Below are 22,660 nucleotides of genomic sequence, written 5' to 3'. Positions count from 1 at the left end.
ATGAAGTGCACCAAGCTGGTAATATGGGTTCAAGACTATACTGGGTCACAAACTAAAGTTACATAGGTAAACACAGGAGGTGAGTCAAGTAGGTACATATATAGGGAGGGAGACATCCACCGGCCCCTCATCCAATACTCTCCAGGCCCCAACTGCATTACATGGAACGTACACCCCATGCTACAGGCAAACATTCCAGACCAACATTCCAACAGGCACAGCACACACACACACAACAACCAAGAGACAGAAAGATCTAAACACAACACATCTTCCCTCTTATAACAAAAACACCTGAAAACAAAAAAAATGAAACGGCAGGAATGCAAATGACAACAATGTCACCACCAAATACCCTTACAAACCAAGTTCTGTGCTCTGAGCATGTTGCTCACCCCACTGGACCACCTCTAGCTTGCTACAGCTAATCCCCATCAAAGCATGCAGCTGATCTGTGGCAGGCCCATACCACCAACACCATTCAAAAGGGAACCAGCCCTCACAACTCAACCAAAACAACCAGTCACAAACTATATGCCCACATCATCATTCACCTTTTTAGTAACCCTCGACACTTCAACTAGAAGCTAGTGCTGGGACTACACTATCCCACCAAAGTTGGCCAAAAACGCCAGGACCCCCAGGCCCCCTACACATTGGCACAACCGCGCCGGGACTCAAATCCCCCTAAAACTGTGGCACAACTACAACCCCGCCGGGACCCCCAGTTCCCCTACACATTGGCGCAACCACAACAGCCCCGGGACTCACAGTCCCCCTAAACCTTGACACAAAATGTGATGGGGTGCCTGGCACTAAATGCACAAACTCCAAAATCAGAAATCTCAGTAACCAATATAGAGACCAACTCCACAACATCACCCACATCAATGCACCACCACTCACCCACACCACAATACAGGCAATTTGAGCATATTAGAAATGATCAACAGGAGCTAAGCGCTACTACTGAGTCCATAATCTATTGCTACAAAGTCATTTTCCTATGTGAGATGAACCTGTGGAAACAAACTTCCAACACAGCAACCACTCAACCATTTCCATTAACACAACCAATAATGCTCATTGTACAACTTCCAACACAGCAAGCACTCAACTCAAACCACGACCTCAGACAAATTGAACCGATAGAAATGATAAACAGGAGTTAAACGCTACCACTGAGTCCATAACCTATTGGTACAAAGTCCTTAAGCGTGTATGAAGAACCTGTGGAAGAAAACCAAATGAACACCACAAAGCATTACATTTCCTTTTGCTTTTGTGCATCCATTTCTCCAATGAGACACATTATACGTTAATCCACCAACACTGGCTTGTTAAAAAAACCCTCCTAACATTTCATCTAGGAACTCGAATGTCATCTTTTCTGCAAGTGACTGCCCATAGCGTGCCCCGGATGGCACCCGTTCTTTCCTCTCAGCAGGCTCTTTAAATCTTCCCAACGCATTATCCAACCGTTCAAATGTTGTCCTTATTACCCATAACCGGAACACACACAAACGCAGAAGTACTCGAAAGATCCCCTTCCAACAACTCCGGCACATTTGAAGATGAAGAACTCCCATTTTTAAACACAAATGCAGTACTTGGAGCACTTTGCTTCTTCAAGTCCGGTACGCACAAAGATGCAGAACTTTCATTTTTAGATGTACTTTGAATTTTAAATACCGAAATATGCCTCTTAACATCACCCCTCATGTCCTGGCTGACAGTTCCCGACACACCATCCACGGAAACAGGGCCCTTTCAAACTTTGCAAGGCTCTCCTTAACCCTCGCACACCTCCCTTCTCGATCACTTGTCACACGGGCCGTCTTTTGCGCAGGTGAATGACGCGCATGCCCCAGAAAGCTCGCAGCATTTCCAGTGAGCCAACGGGAACCCTCGTGGACAGTAGGCTCCTCCTTCCAAAGGCCTGGGGTCATCCAAGTACTGCTGAGCTCCAAGGCATGAAACTCGTTAGTCCGCCTCTCTGGGACCTCCCCCCTGAATGCAAGGCATCCAGATGCGATGCCTAGATGGCGCCACCCAGACTTGTGTCACAACACCCGGGCCAATGCGCCGCTGCACTTTGGGCATTTTCTTTCCTTGCTCCAGGCTGAACAGTACAGTTTTGCTCTCCATGTCACTTCCGATCCATCCTTCACCCGACATAGCCAGCTTTTGAGCGGCGCCTTGTGACACGGACTGAACGGCCCCTCAATTCCCGTGACAACCAGCCAGCCGATACAGGGCTAAACTCTAGGGAATAACGACCTTCAACCTTGGTCCTCCCTCTGGGGCCGAGCGTGATGCTCCCTCACTCAGATGGTGCGCCCACCTTCCGTTACTCGTACTCCTCCCCTTTATCTTGAAAGTCCTCCTCCAGACTGCAGTCGCGCTGTGTTCATTGAGGTGTGACAAGTCCTTTACCTCGAGGCCCCAGCTTTTATTTTGTAAACACAGGAGGTGAGTCAAGTAGGTACACATATAGGGAGGGAGACCTCCACCGGCCCCTCATCCAATACTCTCCAGGCCCCAACTGCATTACATGGAACGTACACCCCATGCTACAGGCAAACATTCCAGACCAACATTCCAACAGGCACAGCGCGCACTCGCATCAACCAAGGGACAGAAAGATCTAAACACAACATATTCCATTCATCTGAGAATCATTGCAGATATGTCCCAGTGGATGTTGACTCTTAAGCCTAAGGGTTTTTAGAAATAAATATGACATAAAAAGAGATTGGAGCCCTCGCCCGCCCTAACAGTAATGCAAGTTTCATGTTTGCAAAACTTTTTTTGCCATTTCTTATTGGCTCCTCCCAACATTTTGAAAACCTATCCTAACATGTCTCGGACGGATGCTGCTGCCTGATTGGCCAGTTGTGTAGTCTGTAAAATAGCTCAGTGTGTTAAGCGCTCGCTTTTGGGATCTGTGTGTAATCTACTTGTCACAGGTTCGAATCCTGGCAGTTCCCACTCACCCTTTCATCCTCCGCAGGTTGATGACTTGAGGGGGTCACATTGTTGGGTAATGGCCACACCTGCTTTACAGTACTATGAAAATGCAGAGCAGAAGGACCAGTGCTGTGATCAGACAAGTGTTGTTGGTCTTTAAAGACGTGACGTTAAAGCAGGTGCGGGTGGGCGGCACTTAAGAGCATTCACTATTTAGCTGGCAGGTCCCTCCATGATTACAAACCCCACCTTTAAGAAAATCAACATTTCCGCTCTGAAGTGCGTAGGCAGATGAAAATCGGTTCTAAAGATAATGTTATAAAACACTTTAATATGTCTGATTGCAAACGCAAGCCAGTTGTTTGCCTCACTCAAACCTTCACAAAGAACTAGTCAATTCCGATCAGTGGGCCTCATTACGAGTTCAGTGATGTAACCAAAAACTCTTTTACCACCACATTACCACACGACCGAACTACGGATTTGGAGGTAAGGTGGAGGAAAAACCATACTTCAAAGGCAATCTTATTAGGTCTTTTAGGGAAGCAATGTTTTATATTCTCAATTCTGAGGACATTCAATGTTTATATAACTCAGCAGAATTTCTAAGAAGAGCCATAAACTTGAGGCTGCATGTTGTGCACGACATAGGTTCTTAGAAGCTTTGTGTTCTTTTTAGTCTTGGCGCCAATTTGATTGTTTGCTTTAATTATTTATTCTGGGTGGAGGTTGCTGATTTTAAATTGAGTTTTATTGTGTCACTGATCATTGAAGATTGTTGTATGTAGATTTGATTCTACTGTTAAAGGAGAAATCTGAAATAAAAGTTTGACTGATTGAACAAGACATGGACATTGGGTGCTCTGCTCTTTTCATTCATCTCAAAACTTACTCAAATAGAAAAGTGTTTGTAAGTTGCAAGACATATCTGCCCAGTTGGACAGCTTGTCCCCGGGTTGTGAGGATTGAGCTGTTCCTACACAGAGCTCCTACATTAAAGGTTCAGTCTCGCACGTCTCAGCTGGGGGATTTGGGCCTTGAAGTGGAGCGGCGCTCCAGCAAGACAAACTTTGCTGGAGCACAGCTCCATCTTGTTCCACCCCACTTTGTGTCCTGGATACACCTGGGAGGTCACACACCTTTCTGATAAGGAGTGCAAGGAGGATGCAGGTCCATCGTTCCTGTGTGAATCTTTCCATAGTCGCATCTTCTGCTTGTGTCTTTATTTGGAGCTAAAATCCTGTGCCATGTCAGCCCGCAAGCAGCCCCAACTGCAGATGTTCTTGGGCAATGTTTCTTCATAATAATAACTCGTTTTTTTATAGAGCTACAAACCCGCAGCTATCTAAGCGCTGCAATCACAGTTGTTATTATCCCACCGCGTGGTACTCAATTTAACGATCTCGGAAGGATGAAAGGCTGAGTTGGCCCTGCCAGGGTTCGAACCTGCGTCAGCAGGCCACGCACAGATGTCAGAATGAGCGTTCAACTCGCTGTGCTATCGGACCGGCTATACTTAACAGTGAAAGATTGTTTCTATTTACTTTATCTGCCATATCCCTGAGATTTCGCACCTGTCTTTGTCTCAAATTTAGATTGTTGAAAATGTAAGAAATATGGAAAAGCTGAAAACGTGCCGATGCGACTTGATAGTTCTCCGGAACAGACATGGAGGGAAAAACACAATTTCTGCACTCTGCTTTAGGTTGCTGTGAGAGCAGGGCATCTCTACCTGCGACTGTCTCTACAATCATTCTTCTCAACAGCAGTAGCAGGATTTCATTAGATGAAATCAAAAAAAATCCCTGGAGCAATATAGTTAACAGCGCTCACATCTGTTTGCATTGCGGGTTCTTTAAGCATGACTGATGACTATCATTTTCTACTTTAGCAACTAGCATACGAAGGAGATCTCAAGGGCGGGGGGGAGGGGATAATTTCATTCCATCATTAGAGTGGTTCCTGACTGTCTAACACTCCTGATGCCACAAAGTCCTTATCTTTGTGAAGGGAAGTATGTGTAGCCACATATATATGCATCGCTACAGACAGACTCTTCATCCAGTTGAGACTAATGATCAGGCCATTGTGTTCTCCTGATAGAAAGACTGCTACATATCCATTTAGCGGCCAGGGCAGACAGGGCCTGTGTCTGTCTGTATATGTTTCAAAAAGATATTGCATTGGAACATCCTACCATGCATGTCTGGTGTTTAGTGACTCCTGATGTACTCTGAAATCTTTATACGCCACCAGGGGTGTAGGTATGACTCTGTGACTGGCTTTGTTGCAGCTTCACGAGCTCTGCTGGCACCAGATGGGGTGCAGCTGGTGGGTGTATATCAAACCACACATGCCCATCAGCAGCCTTACTTCCGATTTCCTGTGTGCCATTGACGCTGCAACTCAGGTTTACCCAATCAGAGGGTGCACCCTCCAAATGTGTCCGTATTCGAACTCATGCATATTTTGCAAGCAGAGTTTGTCTGTATCGTATCCTCACCAGTTCTGTGGTTGGTGCCTAGCGGAGGATTCTAGCCCTGAGGACTGCTGTTCACCCTGATCCATTAGAAAAGAGCAAGGGGAGCTGTTCTCAGTCCCGTTAGTTCTATCGCGAGTTAGACACTAAGATTTTTGACACAGATGCGTGTTGGAGGCTAAGCTGTCTGTATAAGTGGCATAGGGAGTTCACGAGATCCGGGTCAAAAAGGTAGGTCTCCTTCTAGGCACCCTTCCTCATGTGACTTGGATGCAGCCCACCAGACCCTGTCTTTGTACAATGTCCCAGAAGGAACTTTCCTTTTACGACTGGCTTTCCTAGAAGTTCTCTGGCTGTTTAGTGCTGGCCTTTTGACAGCAGAATGTCCCGGCGAGGCCAGCACTGCTCCTTTTCTGGACAGCAAGGGTGGACCAGGTACCCAATAATGTACTTAGCCCGATCTGACTCTGGGCCCCCATTCCAAAGGACCCAGCTCTGCCTCCAGGCTACAGTAGTTGGCAACAAAGCAGAGACTCCCTATGAGGGTGGTGCAGGTCTCCTTTATCACTGCCCACACTGGTGCCCTTTGTGCTATGCCAAACACCGGGTGCTGGTATCCGCTCCCCCTCCAAAGGTGTTGGGCAAGCTTTGGGTAGCTTTAAGCAGATTTATGGTGGTCTACCTGTCCCCTGAGGGAATGAAGAGGATTATAAGGATCTTTAAGTATCCATTGGCACTTTTAGCACAGATTTATGAGGTCGAGAATTTCCCCAAGATTCATCAGGAGAACGGCATGTTTAATACATCTCCTGAGCTTGTTTTCCGTTAAGTGTACAATGGTCCCTGAGAAGATGTGTCCCCTTTTAACCTGGTAACGTGTAAGGTTGCGGATTACCTCAGATTGGATCCAACTGTAACTATTTGGAAGTTGCACTTGCTGACTGACATCTTGGAGTCAGACACCAGGCAGGAAGGCGTTCTCTCTGATATTGGGATCTCTCCTGTATTTTAGAAAGTTGCAAACAAGCATAGGGTTGCACCTGGCCACTCGATATTTCTCGCAAATCATCCCACACCTGAGGATTTTGATGATCCAGGACTCAACCATAAGATGTAAACCAAAGGTTTTCTCAAAATGCCTCCCACACCTTAGGGGACATTGTAAGTAGAAACATCTACTTGACGGTTATGTGCGATGGTAAGGAGGCTTTAAAGCGTTGTCTGTATGTATGTATCACTGTCCCAGGGGTGTCCATTAAGCACAATTCCTCAAGTACATATCAGGTTTTTCCACAGATACTGAAAACAAACTGATGACGATTTGATGGTCCCGAGTCAAAAAAAAGTTTTATAAAAATCGAGCAAAAAAAATGGATTGATAAAGACGGCTCTGTGACTGCGCAGAGTGGTCTTTCTAAATTGAACTGTCAGCCCCTGCTATGTAGACGTGTGCGCGCAGGGGCTGACAGGCACGGCTTGACCCGGAAGAGGAGACATAGGAGTGTCAGGTAAGTCTGTGTCTGTGTCTGTGTGCGTGTGTGTGTGTTTGTAAGAAAAAATGTGTGTGCGGTGGAGGAATGGCGGAGCGGGGTGGCAAGGAGCAAAGTGGGAGATCGGGGGGGAACCCCCAAATTTAAAATGAAGCAATCCCTCGGTCATGTCCTTTTGGTGCTTTGTGAGGGCCACACAAAATCTACTGAAATAAATCTGTCTTTTTTATGTGCGACCTTCAGAAAGCAGAAAAAATGACATAGAACCGATTTGATGAGAATCATGTGATCACATGAAGGTGAAGGCCCTCCACAAAAGTCTTGACCTATGGAGCTTCAGCCAAGTTACTGAAGATGCCCATTCTGGCTACACAAAAGTCTTGTCATTCCAGGTGCTTCTCGTTCACGAGACAGTCCATCCCACCTGTGAAGGAGCTGCTCCAGCTACAGCAGCAATTTTATCTAGATGGGATGCAGGTACTGCCCTTTGATGTCCAGCCATGGGCGCATCCATGAGCCCAAGGCTGTCCATCTCTAAACCTCTTTATCGAGGAGGATGGGAATGTTTTTAACCACTGCTGATGGGCATCACTTGGGCATCTAACACATTTAGGAGTTTAAGGGACAGTGATGGTGGTGTTGAAATAGGAAATAGGAGTTGGTGAGAAAATTGTGCACTCCTGTGTTGGAGAAATGAGAGGGGAAGGAAAGCTTTGCTGCTCTTTCCACCCTTGAGCCCAGATCACAGAGCACTGAACGCTATAATGAAAGACATGGTAGACTACAACCAGATACATTGATCTGGCAGCCTGCCCAAGCGAAAGTGGCTTCACGAGGGAGATCTCAAAAATTATCATAAATTTTCAAGAAGACCAAAGCTTTTCTAGAAGAGATCGAAAAGGCCTTGGATGTTAATTGGATATTTTAAAGTGCCAATATGCCAATTGTTTCCTGGTGTAATTTCACTGAGTTTATAGAAATGGAGGAAGTGGCATAACAATCCCTTTTGTTCCAACGATGTGCCATTCTGCTCTGTTTTAAACAATATTAAAAACCAAAGCCTCCGTGTGTTACTAATCTGTACGGCAACACGAAAAATAACACAAAATGATAAAAGCTCATTTTATTGGATTTTAATTTCATCTACAGCCCATGATACCATCGCTAAAAATGTCAATAGCTTTGCATTGCATTCTTACGGTGTGGAACTATGGATAAAATCCCATGGATCAACATAATTTACATTCCTATTGTTGTGTGGCTTCTTATAATGTACCAAAAGAACAACAATGGTGTAGATCATACAGTGAGGTGCTACAGCCCACAGCACACATTTTCTTTAAATACCCAGTTTTGGATATGCAGCAGAAGTGTTTACTGAATTGTCCTGTAGCAGGGATTTATAAAACGAATTAATTGAGATAGTGATTGCCTGTATAGTTTTGAAAGTTTTAATTAATGCAATAACAGCCACTTTTAATGATGGAAAAATAATAGTCTAATGTAATTGGTATTTCTCTTGGGGATAAGTTAAGGATTGCTGTGGTTTAATTATGTGATTGATGTATGGTTTATGTAAATCACTGTACAAAGCAAAACAAAGCTACGCAATCAGCAATGAATAACTCTTGTTGTGAATTTCTTTAACTTTGGTAAATATCCAAACCCTGAAATGTGAAAAAAGGTTTTGAAATGATATCTCTTGTGTCAGTGTCATACTGTGATACCATACCTCCCTTACATATGGTGTTAGAAGTGGGATGTGGCTCAGTTGATAAAAGTTGAGAACCTATGCTAGTAATCGTCATTCCACCTGAAGGGGAAAACAGGATTATTAAAGTCCTTGATTCTGGTTGAATAGCCACCATTAAGGAGACCTTGCTTTCCCAACTCCGAGTCCTGGTTAGTCAACAGGATTTGTTTTTCAAAACCCAGGTGCTATTAGACACCCTTCCGGTCTCCCACTGTCAATGTGTTGCATAGTGCTTGGGATGGATGTAGAAGCTGGTGATGCAAGAGAGACTGTTGGGTGTGACTGAGAGAATGTTTATGTGTGAGTGAGAGAATGTGTGGTGGCAAGGGTCTAGAGGCAGGCAGTTGGAGAGCCCCTGTCTGGGTGATGGGAGTCAGTGGTTATCTATCTTGATGTAACTGACTGAAGCTGTAATAAAGGAATTATACTGGAACCTACCTGTGAGCCTGAGAATCCTACAATATTTCAGTATGGTTTATGTAAATCATTGTACAAAGCAAAACAAAACTACGTAATGAGTAATGAATGATAACTCTTGTTGTGAATTTCTTTTGCTTCAGTAAATACGTACAGAACACCACACTCAAGCATGTGCCGTTAAATAAAATCAAAGTGATGAACAATCTGTCATTTCCAAGCTTTAATGTCTCTTATTTGACTAACCAAAAATTGTAAGCTAAGATTGCTACAGCTTTTAAGGTGCCACAACTGTGTCATTTAGTGTCTTACACGTTCTGGAAAAACATTATAAAAACAGAGCATGCAAGGACAAATTAAATAAGTCTGGCTTTCAACAATCGGCACAGCTGCAAGGTGGGAGAAAGGAGAGTCAGTACACCAGACACGCATCAATGCTTCCCCCCTGACAGCAGGATTTCGTTTCCTTGGGCACATTAGACACACCCTGCGTCCTTTGGTGGGTCCGCTGAATTTGAAAATACCTCTATGCTTTTTTATTGGCATAAATGGGTGTCTTGGACCTGACCTTGATGATGGCTCAGAGCCAAAGTAGGTATTTGAGTGTGATGGCAAAGCCCTTAAGATAGGAAGATTGTCTCTACAGTATGGCTGCTGCATTATGCACAAGTAGAGTCTCCTGCTGAAAGGGTGCTTGAATATAGTGATTTGTCATAATGTATTTATTTTCTTTACTGTGATATAGTTTGATACAAACTTTTCACACAACTAATAAAAACAAATCATAATAATTTAAGTGTATATCTAGAAGGCAATGGTCATGGTTCAAGGACATTAGATGAGATTGGGTTATTTTACTTGAAATAATCCATTGTGTTAAAACGACAACTTGCTCCTAGTTACTGCTTCCTTGGAAAACCCAGAGTGTGCAAATCTGAACACAGTCAAAGGCCAGACCCCTTAGTTTCTGGAAGCAAATTTCTCAGACGAGGCAACAGTATCAAGAGACTGCAAACTTCACAATATGATACTTTGAAGCACAGCAACATAGTCCTCTTCGGGCATCTACACACTTGGCACAAGCCGTGTGCGGATCATCTAATTATGATCCAATCTTAAGCATTGAAATTAGTGAGTGTCTGGCACCTAAAGGATGTCATCAGAGCATGTGATGGGGAGGACATAGTCTGAGACCTCTTTTTACTATGCATAGTTGGCAAGAAAGTGTAAACCAGGCATTATTGAAATTGATGATTTGGGAATATTAAATCTATGGTGCCCTTGTGTTGGCTGGCTTGAGTCATCGGGAGTAGATTGATCCCAGGTACTTTTGTTAATTTGCTAATTACCCCACAACATTCTCTGTACTGTTCACTATCGATAGGAAGATGCATGCTCATTGTATCCTGTTTTTATGAGCTGTGTTTCACGTCTACTTGTTATTAAGTGATGCTGTACTGAATCAAGGATGTTCTGTCTAGTCTATCAATGCGTTTCAATACTAGCATTTCTTCCATTTTGTCTCATCGCAAAGAGCAGCAATTGTGCCATTCCTTTAAATAATAAATAACCAGCTTACCAGATTACGAATGAGCAAATAAAGGTACATTCAGAAAAGCTTTAAGCAGGTTTCTGCTTTCATATGGCTTACCTTGACCAGTTACTTGCCTGCTCCCATAAATTGTCTCTTACCTTTTCAGGCTGTAAATATGGCAGGTGCAGGACCATACAGTGATCTTGTGAACTGCAAAACGCCATCATCAGTTCCTGGTGTGATCTCTACACTGTATGTATCGGAGGACGACCACACAGATGTCTGCCCAGTGTTCCCATCAGTGTGCCTTGTGTTGAACTGGGAAGAACCATGCAGTAACGGTTCTGATATTGTTGAATACAACATTGAACTGGGAGACACTTGCATTTGCATAGGGAACGCTACACGCTACGTCATTGAGGAACTGCTTCCCGAAACCACATATCAGTAAGTGCTATCCTTTGTAGTTAATGTTTATGATGGCTCCATTGTGCACATATTTGTTTGTGTGTGGGTGTGTGTAAGAATATATATATATATTTATTTATTTTTCCATTTGTGTAGCACACTAAGCCCTCAGGCATCAAGGTGCTCTCACTTGATCAGTGAGAGGTGTAAAGAAACAATACAGAACACAAACAGGAATAGGAGCTGAGGCAGACTGTTTTTCAGAAGTTATGCAAATAGGGTGTTTTTGAGATTTCCGCAATGTCTACTAGGAGCGTTCCAGTTGCAAGGTTGGCGGGAGTTCGTTCCACTGGTTAGCTGCGATGAGTGGGACACTTGAGCCTCCAGCTTTTGCCTGTTTAAATTTGGGCTGGGTGAGGCGATGAGCGTAGGCCGATCTGGTGGCTCTGGATGAGGTTGCCTTAGTTTTTTCTGAGAGAGTTGGGAGGTGGGGCCCTTCAGGGATCGACATCTGTCAGTGATTGATAGTGTCTTGAATCGAATTCTCTCTTGGATGGGGAGCCAATGTGCCTTTCTTCTCGCTGCTGTGATGTGTTCAGGTTTCAAAATGTTCAATGCTGCTCTAAGGGCAATGTTCTAAATGGCCTGCAACTTCCTAATGTTATGTTCAGAAGTAACTGCAAAGAGTGCTTTATAATAGTCAAGTTTTGAGCCTATCGTGGCTTGGGCTATTGTGTGGCAGTTTTCAGTGTATAGCTGCATTAATGAGCTTGGTTGTCTAGGCGGCTAAAGTGGCGATAGAGTTCACATGGCGGGATGGAGAGCGTACCATCCAGGTAGATTCCAAGTGTCTTTACCGACTGAGAAACTGTGATCAGGATGCCCTCGATGAAAAAGGCGGTGTACTGCGGGGAGGAGGGGGGGGCAGTTCAAGCTTCTTGAGCATTGCAGATGTGGCCACCATGAGGACCTCAGTTTTTTCATTGTTTAGGCACAGTCAGTGTGTGGCCATCCAGGTTTGAATGGTTGAGTAGACCGAGTTCAGTAAGGAGGATTCTTCCAAGTAGTTGCCAAAGATGGGGGAGTAGAATTTGCATATCATCTGCATATTTTGTATATAATATGCCGATGGAATCAAGGGGGACGAATAGGGGTTTTGTAAAGATACAGGGTTGGAGAAATGCACAACCCTTACGGAACACCACAAGAAATTGGTGAATGGGGGGCCCTGGTGTACCCCAAAAATACTCTGATGGTTCTCTCCCCTAGGAAGCAAGAGATCTAAGTTGTGGCTTCAGGAGGGATAAGATTAACTCATACCTTTGGTTCGAACGACCTATCCCCATGGTATGTTGTAGATTATTATGGGTCCCGACTTGGTAGTTTGTTCAATCGGCACTACCCCTTCTATTTTGGGTGCCAAAAACAAAGATCAACAGACACATCTCCATTAAGCCCTTCATCCATCAAACAACTTCCACTCTGCTGTCCAAACCGTGGTCCTCTTCCACCTGAATGGTGGCATTACCCTTCTGGAAGGCCTTCTGCGGCTACCCTGGCAGCCCTGAGATATGTGCTACTTGCTGCAGCATGACTCGTCAAAGGACTCCGCAAATTCGACCCCATTACCCCGACACTCATGAAACTGCATTGGCTCCCACTGCAACAGTGTATCACCTTCAAGTCATGCTGCATCATCTACAAGGCCATTGCCGTTAAGACCCTGCGCTATCTCGCTGCGAAGGTCAGCATGTCCAGAGAAGTATGATCCACAAGAAGTACAGACTTGAAGAAAGGAACCAGAAGGCTGGCCGTCTCTCTTTGACGTCCCCAGACTCTGGAATCTCCTCTCCATCAACATGAGACCCGCACCTTCGCTGCTACATTTCAGGAAGGAGCTCAAGATCCTCCTCTTCAAGGAATGGCTCCATCCTAACATCTAGCTCCACACACCTTCACTCCCATCTAACCTAAGACTGGGAGAACTGCTCTCCCCACTTTTTCGTCCCCAGTTGCTTGTAGATCACTTGCTGCCAAATCATCAGCCCTCCCACGTTGTTAGCTCTCTGCTCCCTTTAATCTCTGCTTTACTCACTGTGTAATTCCCCCTATGACTGTAAAGCGATCTGTTGATTCCCAAAGCTATGTAGGCGCTCAGAAAATGCCCTAGTAATAATATAGATGAAACCTATCCTTTTTTTGTCCATTATATAAGATCCATTGTGCTTTAGATGCCCTCTAGTTGCGTCCTAATGGTACTTAAAATACACCCACAAACACACAGAACTAATTTGTTTGGCAAAAATTGGACTAGTCACCCGAATGTAGTACCTGGTACACAGAGAAGTCACGCTAACCAGGCTCTTCTAGGCTATACATGGAACAAAATAGCTCCATCTCCCAGCCGTCTCAATCCCATATGTATTGTAGACTCTATGAAATAGCCAGAGAATCTATTAGACAGTAATAGAAATGGAGAGCCAAGTTAAATCGAGAAATTATAATTACCGGAAAGGTGTATTAAATCGGGTGAGTGATACCAAGCTCTTGGTAAATCATGGTACTTGTAGATAATTGATCATTAAGAAAAATAAATAGGGTGAAAAATACAAGCAAGATTTGAGCACATTTAGTAAATTCTCAAAAGAAGAAAAGAGTGATGTAGAAGTGAACATCGAATAGACATTCCTCAAAATGGTCATCAGATTATTATTGCTCAAAGTCTGTAAGCAAGTGTGAGAGCAGAAAGGCTTCCGCAAACAGGTGTACATAAAACAATCTTCTGATCTAGGGTCAAAGCAAAAGTCTAGAAAAGTAAAAGATGAGCAGAGAAATTGTGTTCACACCTTATTCTAATACTTAATGATTCCATTAAACTGTTCACCCAGGCATTATTATTGCAACCTGTGGCCACTGTGTCATCAGGAGGCAGCATCGTTTGATCGCTTGTCAGGAGAAGGGGAAACTGATGTGGTGTTAGTGGTAAAATTGCTAACTTGGTCTATCCCAAACCTGCACACCTGCATTCTACTCCCTCAGAATTGTATGTTTGGCCAGCAACGGTGAGCAGTCCACCTTTCTTTGCATCTAGGAATGAACTGGAATACAAGCAAGTAGATGTAAACTGTACAGTCCTTGACACATTTTAGGCTGTGTTAGGAAAGATTTCCCTTGGGTGCAATTTGTACTCCATTTGTGAACCCCCAGAACTTTTGGCTTACCTAACCTGCATTTTTCCAGTGGAGCACAGCCTTCAGCTGCACTTCTCTGGGCTTTCAGTCATTTGTTATGGGGAAACTGTCACATCCTTCAGGCTGTCAGTACTGGGAAACTGTTTCCCTTAGTCTTCGACTATGTTGCCATTTCTTGGAAACTTTTTACTATGTGCCAAGTACCTTACAGTACTGCGCATAGTGGTCCTTTTGTTTTATGGCCCGAGCCACTCTCTAAGGATTTTTGGGTGTTTGTACAAGTGTGCCTAGGATGAACTGCTGGCAGCAGTTTACTTTAAAATAATTTTTACTTCGTTTTTATTGACTTTACTGCGTTTGGCCCAAGACTGTGGCCAGTGCCGAAAATGGCAGTGTCACAAAGTCTTTTGTTCAGTCCTTTGGCAATTATGTCCCTTTGCCTCCCCCCAGGTCGAAAGACCCGGGTATTCCTTATTTGGGCATGCAGCCTTGCATGAAAACCACATATTTCGTGGTCCCCTGCATGCCACGTGTTCTAGTGCCCAGGAAGATGGTTGGGACTGTCTGGTCCCAATCCACACTACTGGTGTCAGTATGTCTGATAGTCCTGAATGACTGGAACCACCGTTGGCCATGATTGTTCCACGCCTGGCGTGCATGCAAGAGAGCAGATCTTCAGTTTGGCTATCTGAGATTGGAGCGCAAACTGAATCTTGGATAAGCGAAGGGGCATTGCATCCATTCCAGGTCGATCTACTGAGGTTCACACCATACCTCATAAGGAGCCAAGTATCCTTAACAAGAAGCAGACTCGAGGAACCGCCAGTGACGTGCTCGGAAGGTTTGGCACCCTGACCCCACTATTGTCCCATCTGACCCATGGTTTTTCATTGAACCAAGAAGGCCAGCAAGGGCGCTTCACCCTTTTGGAGTAGTGCGAAGAACTACTCCCGGCTTCTCCTACTTATACTCGCAAGGAGCCTCTTCGGAAGTGGTCCTGGGACATCCAGTGAACTGTCCAGCTTGAAACCAGGGTATCGCATAGGAACACAGCTGTCCCGAGTTGAGAGTCAAGACTGTCCCACCAAAACTTGTAGTCCTAGCTCCTCTAGGTTGGTATTTATGAAAGCATGCCATGCCACAAGCATTTGCGGTTCCTGCATCATCCCACTGTGGTGACCATGGGTGAAAGTGCCTGCCGTTCTTACCTACCATGTTCTTAGACATGCTGCACTGGAACTATCCTTCTCCTTTCTTCGAAAGCTGAATAAAGGTAATAAAGGCTACTGTCCCGCCAAAGACGATCGTCCCGTCTCACAGCCGCTGAGAGCTGGAGCATCCTTTAACTTCAGGGTTAACACCTACAGGTGAAGTGGGCTGCACTGCCAAAGTTTGGTCCAGACTGTGTTGAGGGTCGGTGAATACTTTCCTAACTTACCAGTAGCCCCCTTCCACACCCATTACTTTTTACACACAAGTGTCTCTAAAAAGATACTCACCTGGGCTGGGATAGCCTGAGCTCCCCAGCTAGTCCCAAACTCCGAAAGTTGCTCTACCCACAAGGGGAGACCCTCCTCTAGGAATAGGAACTTATTCTTCATCACCTCAAGCCCCTTCCTGAGCAGCTACTGCCCCCTTAAGCAAACCCACTTTTCGTTTTACACACGTTTTACACACAACCGCGCGTTTTTAACGCACAACTGTACTTTGAGCGCTAGGCTCCTAACTTCGTAGAGCTGGACTGCATACGTTAGGGATTGTTGATGAAGGACTTCCTAAACAGACATATATGTTGAACTAACCACTTTCTGTTACAGGTTGTGGTTATTTTCTCCCCATCACCAGCCTTAGGCTAATCACATTATTGATACATAGTGAATAAGCGTGTCTGGTAATTGTTCTCTTGATAATTATAGTTTAATCGTGGTTTTGTTATGAAGGCCTTTCATAAATGTATTTTTGATATAGATCTGTCTAAGGGTAATCTGTGGAGTTTTACTGTGTATGATCATTGTGGGCTTCCAATCACTCTCACTGCTTCTTAGACGTAGTCTTGACTCCCAGCCAAGCTACCGTAGATTGATCTGGTTTATCCAGAAGGTTCCCCTGTTCCACTAAACTAGGGTGGCCTCCTAAACCTCTGCCCACCAGGTCAAAGTTTAGAAATCCATCTTAACAGGGTGTATTTCACTCATACGGGTTGTGATAGTTGTGTGTCAGTTGAGCAACCAAAGTGAGGAGGGGGAGGGGTAGAAAAGGGGGGGGTGAGAGAGAGAGAAAGAGAGAGCAAGAGAGAGAGAGAGAGAGATAGGGGGTGGGTATGTACACACATGCACTTCTGTCTTCATACACTCAGGCATTGCTCTATTCTCTATACTCAGGCACCCGGCCTCACAGACCATTTCCTTGCTGTATCCCCACGGCCAAATCTAGAGAGTGGTAGTGACCCTTGCAGGCCGAGCGTCTTGTTCCTAACAAACAGGGCTGTGGACAGCACTGAGACAGCTATGTTCAAAAGCGACAAAGAAATGTCCTCCTCCTTTCTTGCAATTTATTTAGTGTTGGTTTTTTGTATTTTTGTCAAGATTGCACTGAAGCTACACTGTTAAATTCCTGGTATCTGGTTTTCCCTCTTTAATGCTAATCACACAGTTCCAGGAATACAGACCCAGTGGGCTTTGTGTTATGGGCTGTCAGTTCAAAATTAAATTGATTCACGTGTTGCAAGTGGTTTTTGTCCGCTCCCTTTGTCTGTTTTATTCCCAGCAGAGTGCTCAAATCGTGAATGGATGAGTCGGAGCGTTGGGTGGAAAATACACTATGAAGACACAGAATAATCTTATAGATCACATTATTCTTATAGGAATGCATTGTTCCCTGTATGCTTCTTTATATATCCATGTTGTCATTCTACAGTGAATCGTGTGTGGGAATAATTGCTTTCACCTGCAGTGTATCTATTCTCCTGCTCCCATTAAAAAGCTGTATTGTAAAATAGAATGGGTATCTTTTTGGGCATAGAGGTAAGAATCTCTATTGAGCCTACATAGTTGCTGGAATCGTAGTTTGCATGGTACATTGCGCTACATCAGAAAAGCCTCCTGATAATCTGAGGCATCGTTTCCGTTGACCTCTTGGCGTTGATTGTTAGTCTTGAATGAGTTGTCATGCCTGTTTGTTCCCTGCATGTTGAAAAGTTCACTCAAACCTGGCCCTTTGCTGTGTTCATCAGAGTTCTTAGGTGTCGAACAATTAGCTTTGACATGATTGTAAGGTTGCCATTAGTTAAGCTACAGATGCCTGTATCACAGCAATACAAAAGAGGTGATGTCTGGAAGGTTTGGAATTCATTTTAACCTCTCCCACTGATCTGGGCAGCCCTCCAGACTATCGTTCTTCAGCTGCCAAGCCATTACAGAAAGGCGAAAGATCATATTCAAGTCAGGCTTGGTCGCACCCCAAAAGGGACAGTCCAGCCTGAACTGCTTGGTGGCATCCCTTCTGCACGAGTCCACAAGCAACCCCAGACATGTTTCAATCACAATGGGCATCATCATTGAGGTGTAGCTGCGTCTCTAGGCCCAGCAGGCCCGAGACCCACGGCTTGGCAGAGCCGTCCCTCTCGGGATGCCCATAGCAACACAAAAGAGGTGATGGCTGGAAGGTTTCCAGCCATCACATTTGGGTGTTGCTTGTGTGACAGCATTCATTGCAGGAATAGCTACAAAGAGTTAAGGAGCAACAGCTTAAGGTAGTTCCTGGCTATCAGGCATTACCCAGTGTGACGTGTCTACCTCTATGGAATGAGGAGTTAGTACATAGCGTGACTCAAATCAAATTTGAACATGTGGTAGAAACTATAACTTTTCAAACTTTCTTCCATTAAATATCAGGCATTAAATGTAAATCCATATGTTCCCTAATGCTCCTTTTACCTCAGAGAATTAATGTCACTGTGGTTCTAATGGACTCCTTCCTCCCACAACTTCCTTAGCTTATAAATGTATTCTCCAGCATCATTCTGGCTTTGGAATTTTTTGTATCCACTGAAGGGAGTGATGGTAATCTGCATCTGCTGCACTCAGTGGCGGTGTTGCCCATGACTCTGGTTGTGAACTCATGGATAGGTTATGTGGAGCCAATTGTGCCCATGACCCCTCAGTTCTATTTGTCTGCATGCTGGGCATGCTGCTTTGGGAATGCCACATGCCTAATTCTAGCATCAAGACCTGAAGAAATTGCAAATGGTGGATGTCTGTGACTGAACCCCATACGGTGTTCCTATACTGCTTCGCGGAAAGTCGCAGCATGGTGGCTTGCAGCTTCTGTCAGTCCATGCTCGCTGAAGCCCTTCTGCAGCATGCCACAAAGCTGTCATTGTTCGCCGTAAGGATAGAAAGGATACCCCCTTGGAATCTTTGACTTCAGAGCCCTGGGCTAAAAGAATTTATGTCTCCAGCAGGTAGGGGTTGTGCCCCACTCTCAAGAAGGAAATTGTACATGTGAAAAAAAGCACTGCAAGGAGTCCCACTCCCCCAGCGACTTTTCAAAATAGCACTTTTAATCCTCATCCTCCGAGTAGCACAATTACTCCTCTTTCATTTGAGTTTGTTGAGGATACTTCAGAAGAATCCCCACCTAAGGAAATGGTAGCATTCCCCACTAGCTCCTTTACTCTGAAGAATTGGGAGGAACTCAGGCATCAGATATTTGACACCTTTACCATTTTCCCCCAATATTCAGATGTTAGATTAGTGCAGAGCAAAGCTGTTTGGGGAGGGAAAATCAGGAAATAACATTGTCTAGAAAAATGGCATTGCTCTGGAGGTTGTAAATAAATATAAATACCTGGGCTCTTTTGTTTACGACGGGAAAGGCAGAAATGGTCCGGATGGTGTTTTAAACACTTCATTTCTGGTTGCCGCAATTTAGCTGATCAAGTTTGATTTTATATTTACTAGATTTTCAGCGATTCCTTTGATTAAGCTATTCAGACATAAAATAGTGCCAAAATTGATTTAGAAGATAGTGCTCCTTGGTCTGAGATGGAGGGGAAGCTTGGGAGGAAAGTGCTGCACCTCCCTCCCTCAGTGCCTCTGGCAGCGATTTTGCATGAGGTATGGCAATTGCCAATCCAGACTTTAATCAAGTGGGGTAGATCACAAATACATGCCCGCATCATTACACCCCCTAAAGCTTCTCTGTTAGAGTATTTAAATTTGATGGTAGCAAAGGGAAACTGCAGGGTCCTTAATAACTGGGTAGTTTGTTGTACTCAGGCCCTTTTGAAAATTGAATCCTCCACACAGGAGTTGACAGAAAATCCAAATAAAGTGAAATTAAAGTTGTATCTACACACGTGGATTCGGCTGAGGGTTGACCTGCTGAAATACTGATGTTTTGATGACCACTTCACTTGGTCTATTCAAAATTCCAACGTATTGGCCCCTTATTTGAAAAAGCATCAGGTTTAAAATGTTGCGAATGAAGCTCAATCTGATGTCATCACTGATGTCATTGTTGTGGTCATAGGCTACGCAACAGGGTGTGCGAAGTTGAGGTGGCTTTAGATGAATTTCGGGGGTTTTCTTGCATTAAGTTCTCATCGTAACTTTCCTACAACTGAAGTTTTTTTCCTTGAATTACAAAGGTTTTGTTACAATGTATTGCTCACCTTAACGTCCCTGCAACTAATGTTTATTCATTGAATTTCAAGGGTTTTGTTATTCCATAGATTCTTTTCCACCCATGTCCAGTGGCCATGGCCTACCACTGTATATTTTAGAACTCTACCAGACCACTAGCCTTGGCCTTTGGCCATGGCGGCACTATATTTTAAAACACTTGCAACCCATCACTCAAAGATGTTCATCAATCACAAACTGATTTTGACCTTTTCTGACAGTGGTATTGTTATGTAGGAAATACTGCAGACTTTGAGAACTCACAATGTTTTTAGGTAATGCACAGTGAGATTAGATTATTTCCTGAGGGTCTCTTACTTTGGTTAAGCAGCGTGCTACAAGCCCCTTGTTTTATGGCCCGTGGCAGGTTGTCATGGCTCCACCCTATGGTCTTGTTCGGTGGAATCACCCACAAGTATGGAGGAAAGGGGATGGGACATATGAATAATTAAAGTTACTCACCGTAGTGACTAGAGTGCTCATAAAGTACTCATAGTCCATAGTCTCTCCATAGTCCCCTTTCCTCCATATGGCCCGCCCACTTTCCCCTGCTTGTATGCCATGGGCTAATAGGTCTAAGTGTAGCCAGGTATCTAAGCATCCGATGAATTCAAAGAGGACTGAGGTGAGGCACCGCAGGGCGGGGCCTCGATGAGACATTCCCATGCCCGAGGCCACGCCCCCACGCGCTGTACTAAAACGAAAGGGAAAGCTCAAGTTTTCTCTGCCTTAGGTTCCGGTACCGTCCCCATGGTGGGGGATGCCCACAAGGATAGAGTAAAAGAGACTATGGACTACGTTTACTTTAGTCACGACGGTGAGTAACTTTAATTACTCCCTCGCTGTGGAATTCCCTTCTCTGATCCCTTCAGTACAAGCAATCCTTCTACACCTTCGAAAAACTCTTTATTCCCACTTCCCCACTTTCTGCTCTACCATCTTGCCGTAGCATCAGGAGACCACCTCAGTGCTGGCGGCTATGCTCTTTAAGTGCTCACACAAACACGGTTGCTTCTGGTGTGTGCTCCATTAGGTATGGAGAGTCAACAGCCCATGTGTTGAACTAAGACGTGATGTAGATTTGAATTGTTGTGGTTCTCTAACCATTCACATCTGTACGTTTGCTCAAACAGAAATTCTGTAGGCAGGTCATAGAATGCGCATGCTCTGCCGAGCGCACACATGATAGACGGTCGGTACACTGTGGGAAATATCTTGATTGTTATTGGTAGCCAACCATCCTTTTAGAAGGATTTTCTTTGCATGGTACAGAATGCAGTTATTATATGGGAAGATTCACATCAAACTCTTCCCATGTCAGACGCATCTGATTAATCACTTTCATAAATGTAACTCACTGTTTGAACTTTCAGGCTAATGGAAAACAGTAAGTGGATGGGCCGTCACCTGTTTATATTCCAGGCACAATTGTTTGTACTCAGGGAAAATTAAAGAATGTGCAACTCTTCAAAAGTTTGTAAATATACACTTGACATCTTGTTGTGTGCACTGCATGCTTGTGAAAAATGGAAGCAAGTCACCAATTCTCATTATGCAGCACCAGGAGCAAAACAGAGAAAACGTGAAGTTAGAGGACATTTGTAATCTACATATTTTTAACAATCCATTTCTGAAACCAAGTAACTTATGTCTGAACATTTAATTGCTGCATTTAGATTGTATAGTTTGATTAGAGAGCCTGTTTATCCATGGTGTGACAAAAATTCAGTGAAACAGATACATTATGGTGCCAAGCCCTCGGACCCACTCCTGACCCATGCTCGCTGTAGTCTTTGTACACAACCTGCCAGCCTGGAGCCAGATAACAGAAGCTTTGCAATGGTGCAAGTGCAAGCCAGCACGATATAAGCACTAGGGCGAAGGTTACCCTATTTTTTAAAACACTGGGACATATTCGAAAACCTTTGACCTGTGGCAAGTGCAGTTTGGCATGTTATACGCACCAGGGTAAAAGAAATTGCCCTTGTGCACAAAAGATACATTTTGAATGCATTTTGTAACAGGGCAAAGTTTACAGTAGTGTTAATATGGATTGGTATTAGCAGTAGGGCAAACTTTGAAAATGTATCTTTTTTGCATTAGGGAAATGTGTGCTTATACCATGCCTAGCTGTACTTGTCATGGTGCAAAGGTTTTCGAATATGTCCAAGTGTTTTTAAAAATAGGGCACACATTGCCCTAGTGTTAATATCGTGCAACATTGCACTTGCATTGGTGCAAAGTTTCTGTAATCTGGCCTCTGGTGTTGATTTATTCATCATTCATAAGTGATTCTGATCATCGTGGCGTTACATCCATGGTAATGAAGCCTGGGATCCTGCTGCTTGAAGTCTTTCGCTAGATACATTTGCCCGTGCTACGATCCAGTAAGGAAAGATAGCGCTGCACACACACGCAGCCAGAGTCTAGGTATTCCCACTCTCATTGTGTGCATGCACAGAAGATTAGCGTCTCAACTCTTCTTTCCTAATCGGTGCATGCCCTACGAATGGTGCACTAGATGGAAATGGAGCCCTGTGGAGACCTTCCACCCGCCTTCCCTGGTATAAGGGACTGGAATGATCAGCTCAAAACAAAATGGGTGCTCACCTGTTTGCAGCTTTAGATTGCCCCTGCTTCAGGCACCAGTTTGCTCTGGCTGCAGTTTGCACCCTCTGCATTGCTCCTGCAACTTCGTCACCACAGATCCAGGATCCTACTTGGGTGACCCAGC

General features: G+C 44.4%; 1 protein-coding gene across 3 annotated transcripts in view; it reads left to right on the top strand.

Annotated features, from left to right (window-relative positions):
• Positions 1 to 22,660, top strand: part of FNDC3B (fibronectin type III domain containing 3B) — a 796,261-nt gene that overhangs the window by 713,195 nt on the left and 60,406 nt on the right. For all 3 annotated transcript variants that reach the window (XM_069618738.1, XM_069618739.1, XM_069618740.1), the window contains one exon: positions 10,810 to 11,090. In XM_069618738.1, coding sequence (XP_069474839.1) covers positions 10,810 to 11,090 — 281 coding nt within the window. The remainder of the gene's footprint in view (positions 1 to 10,809; positions 11,091 to 22,660) is intronic.

Source organism: Ambystoma mexicanum, chromosome 10 (assembly GCF_040938575.1).
Source record: "Ambystoma mexicanum isolate Mex_15411 chromosome 10, UKY_AmexF1_1, whole genome shotgun sequence".
NCBI classification, from domain to species: Eukaryota; Metazoa; Chordata; class Amphibia; order Caudata; family Ambystomatidae; genus Ambystoma; species Ambystoma mexicanum.
The sequence above is the reverse complement of the archived record's forward strand: the minus strand, read 5'-3'. Positions and strand labels throughout refer to the sequence as shown.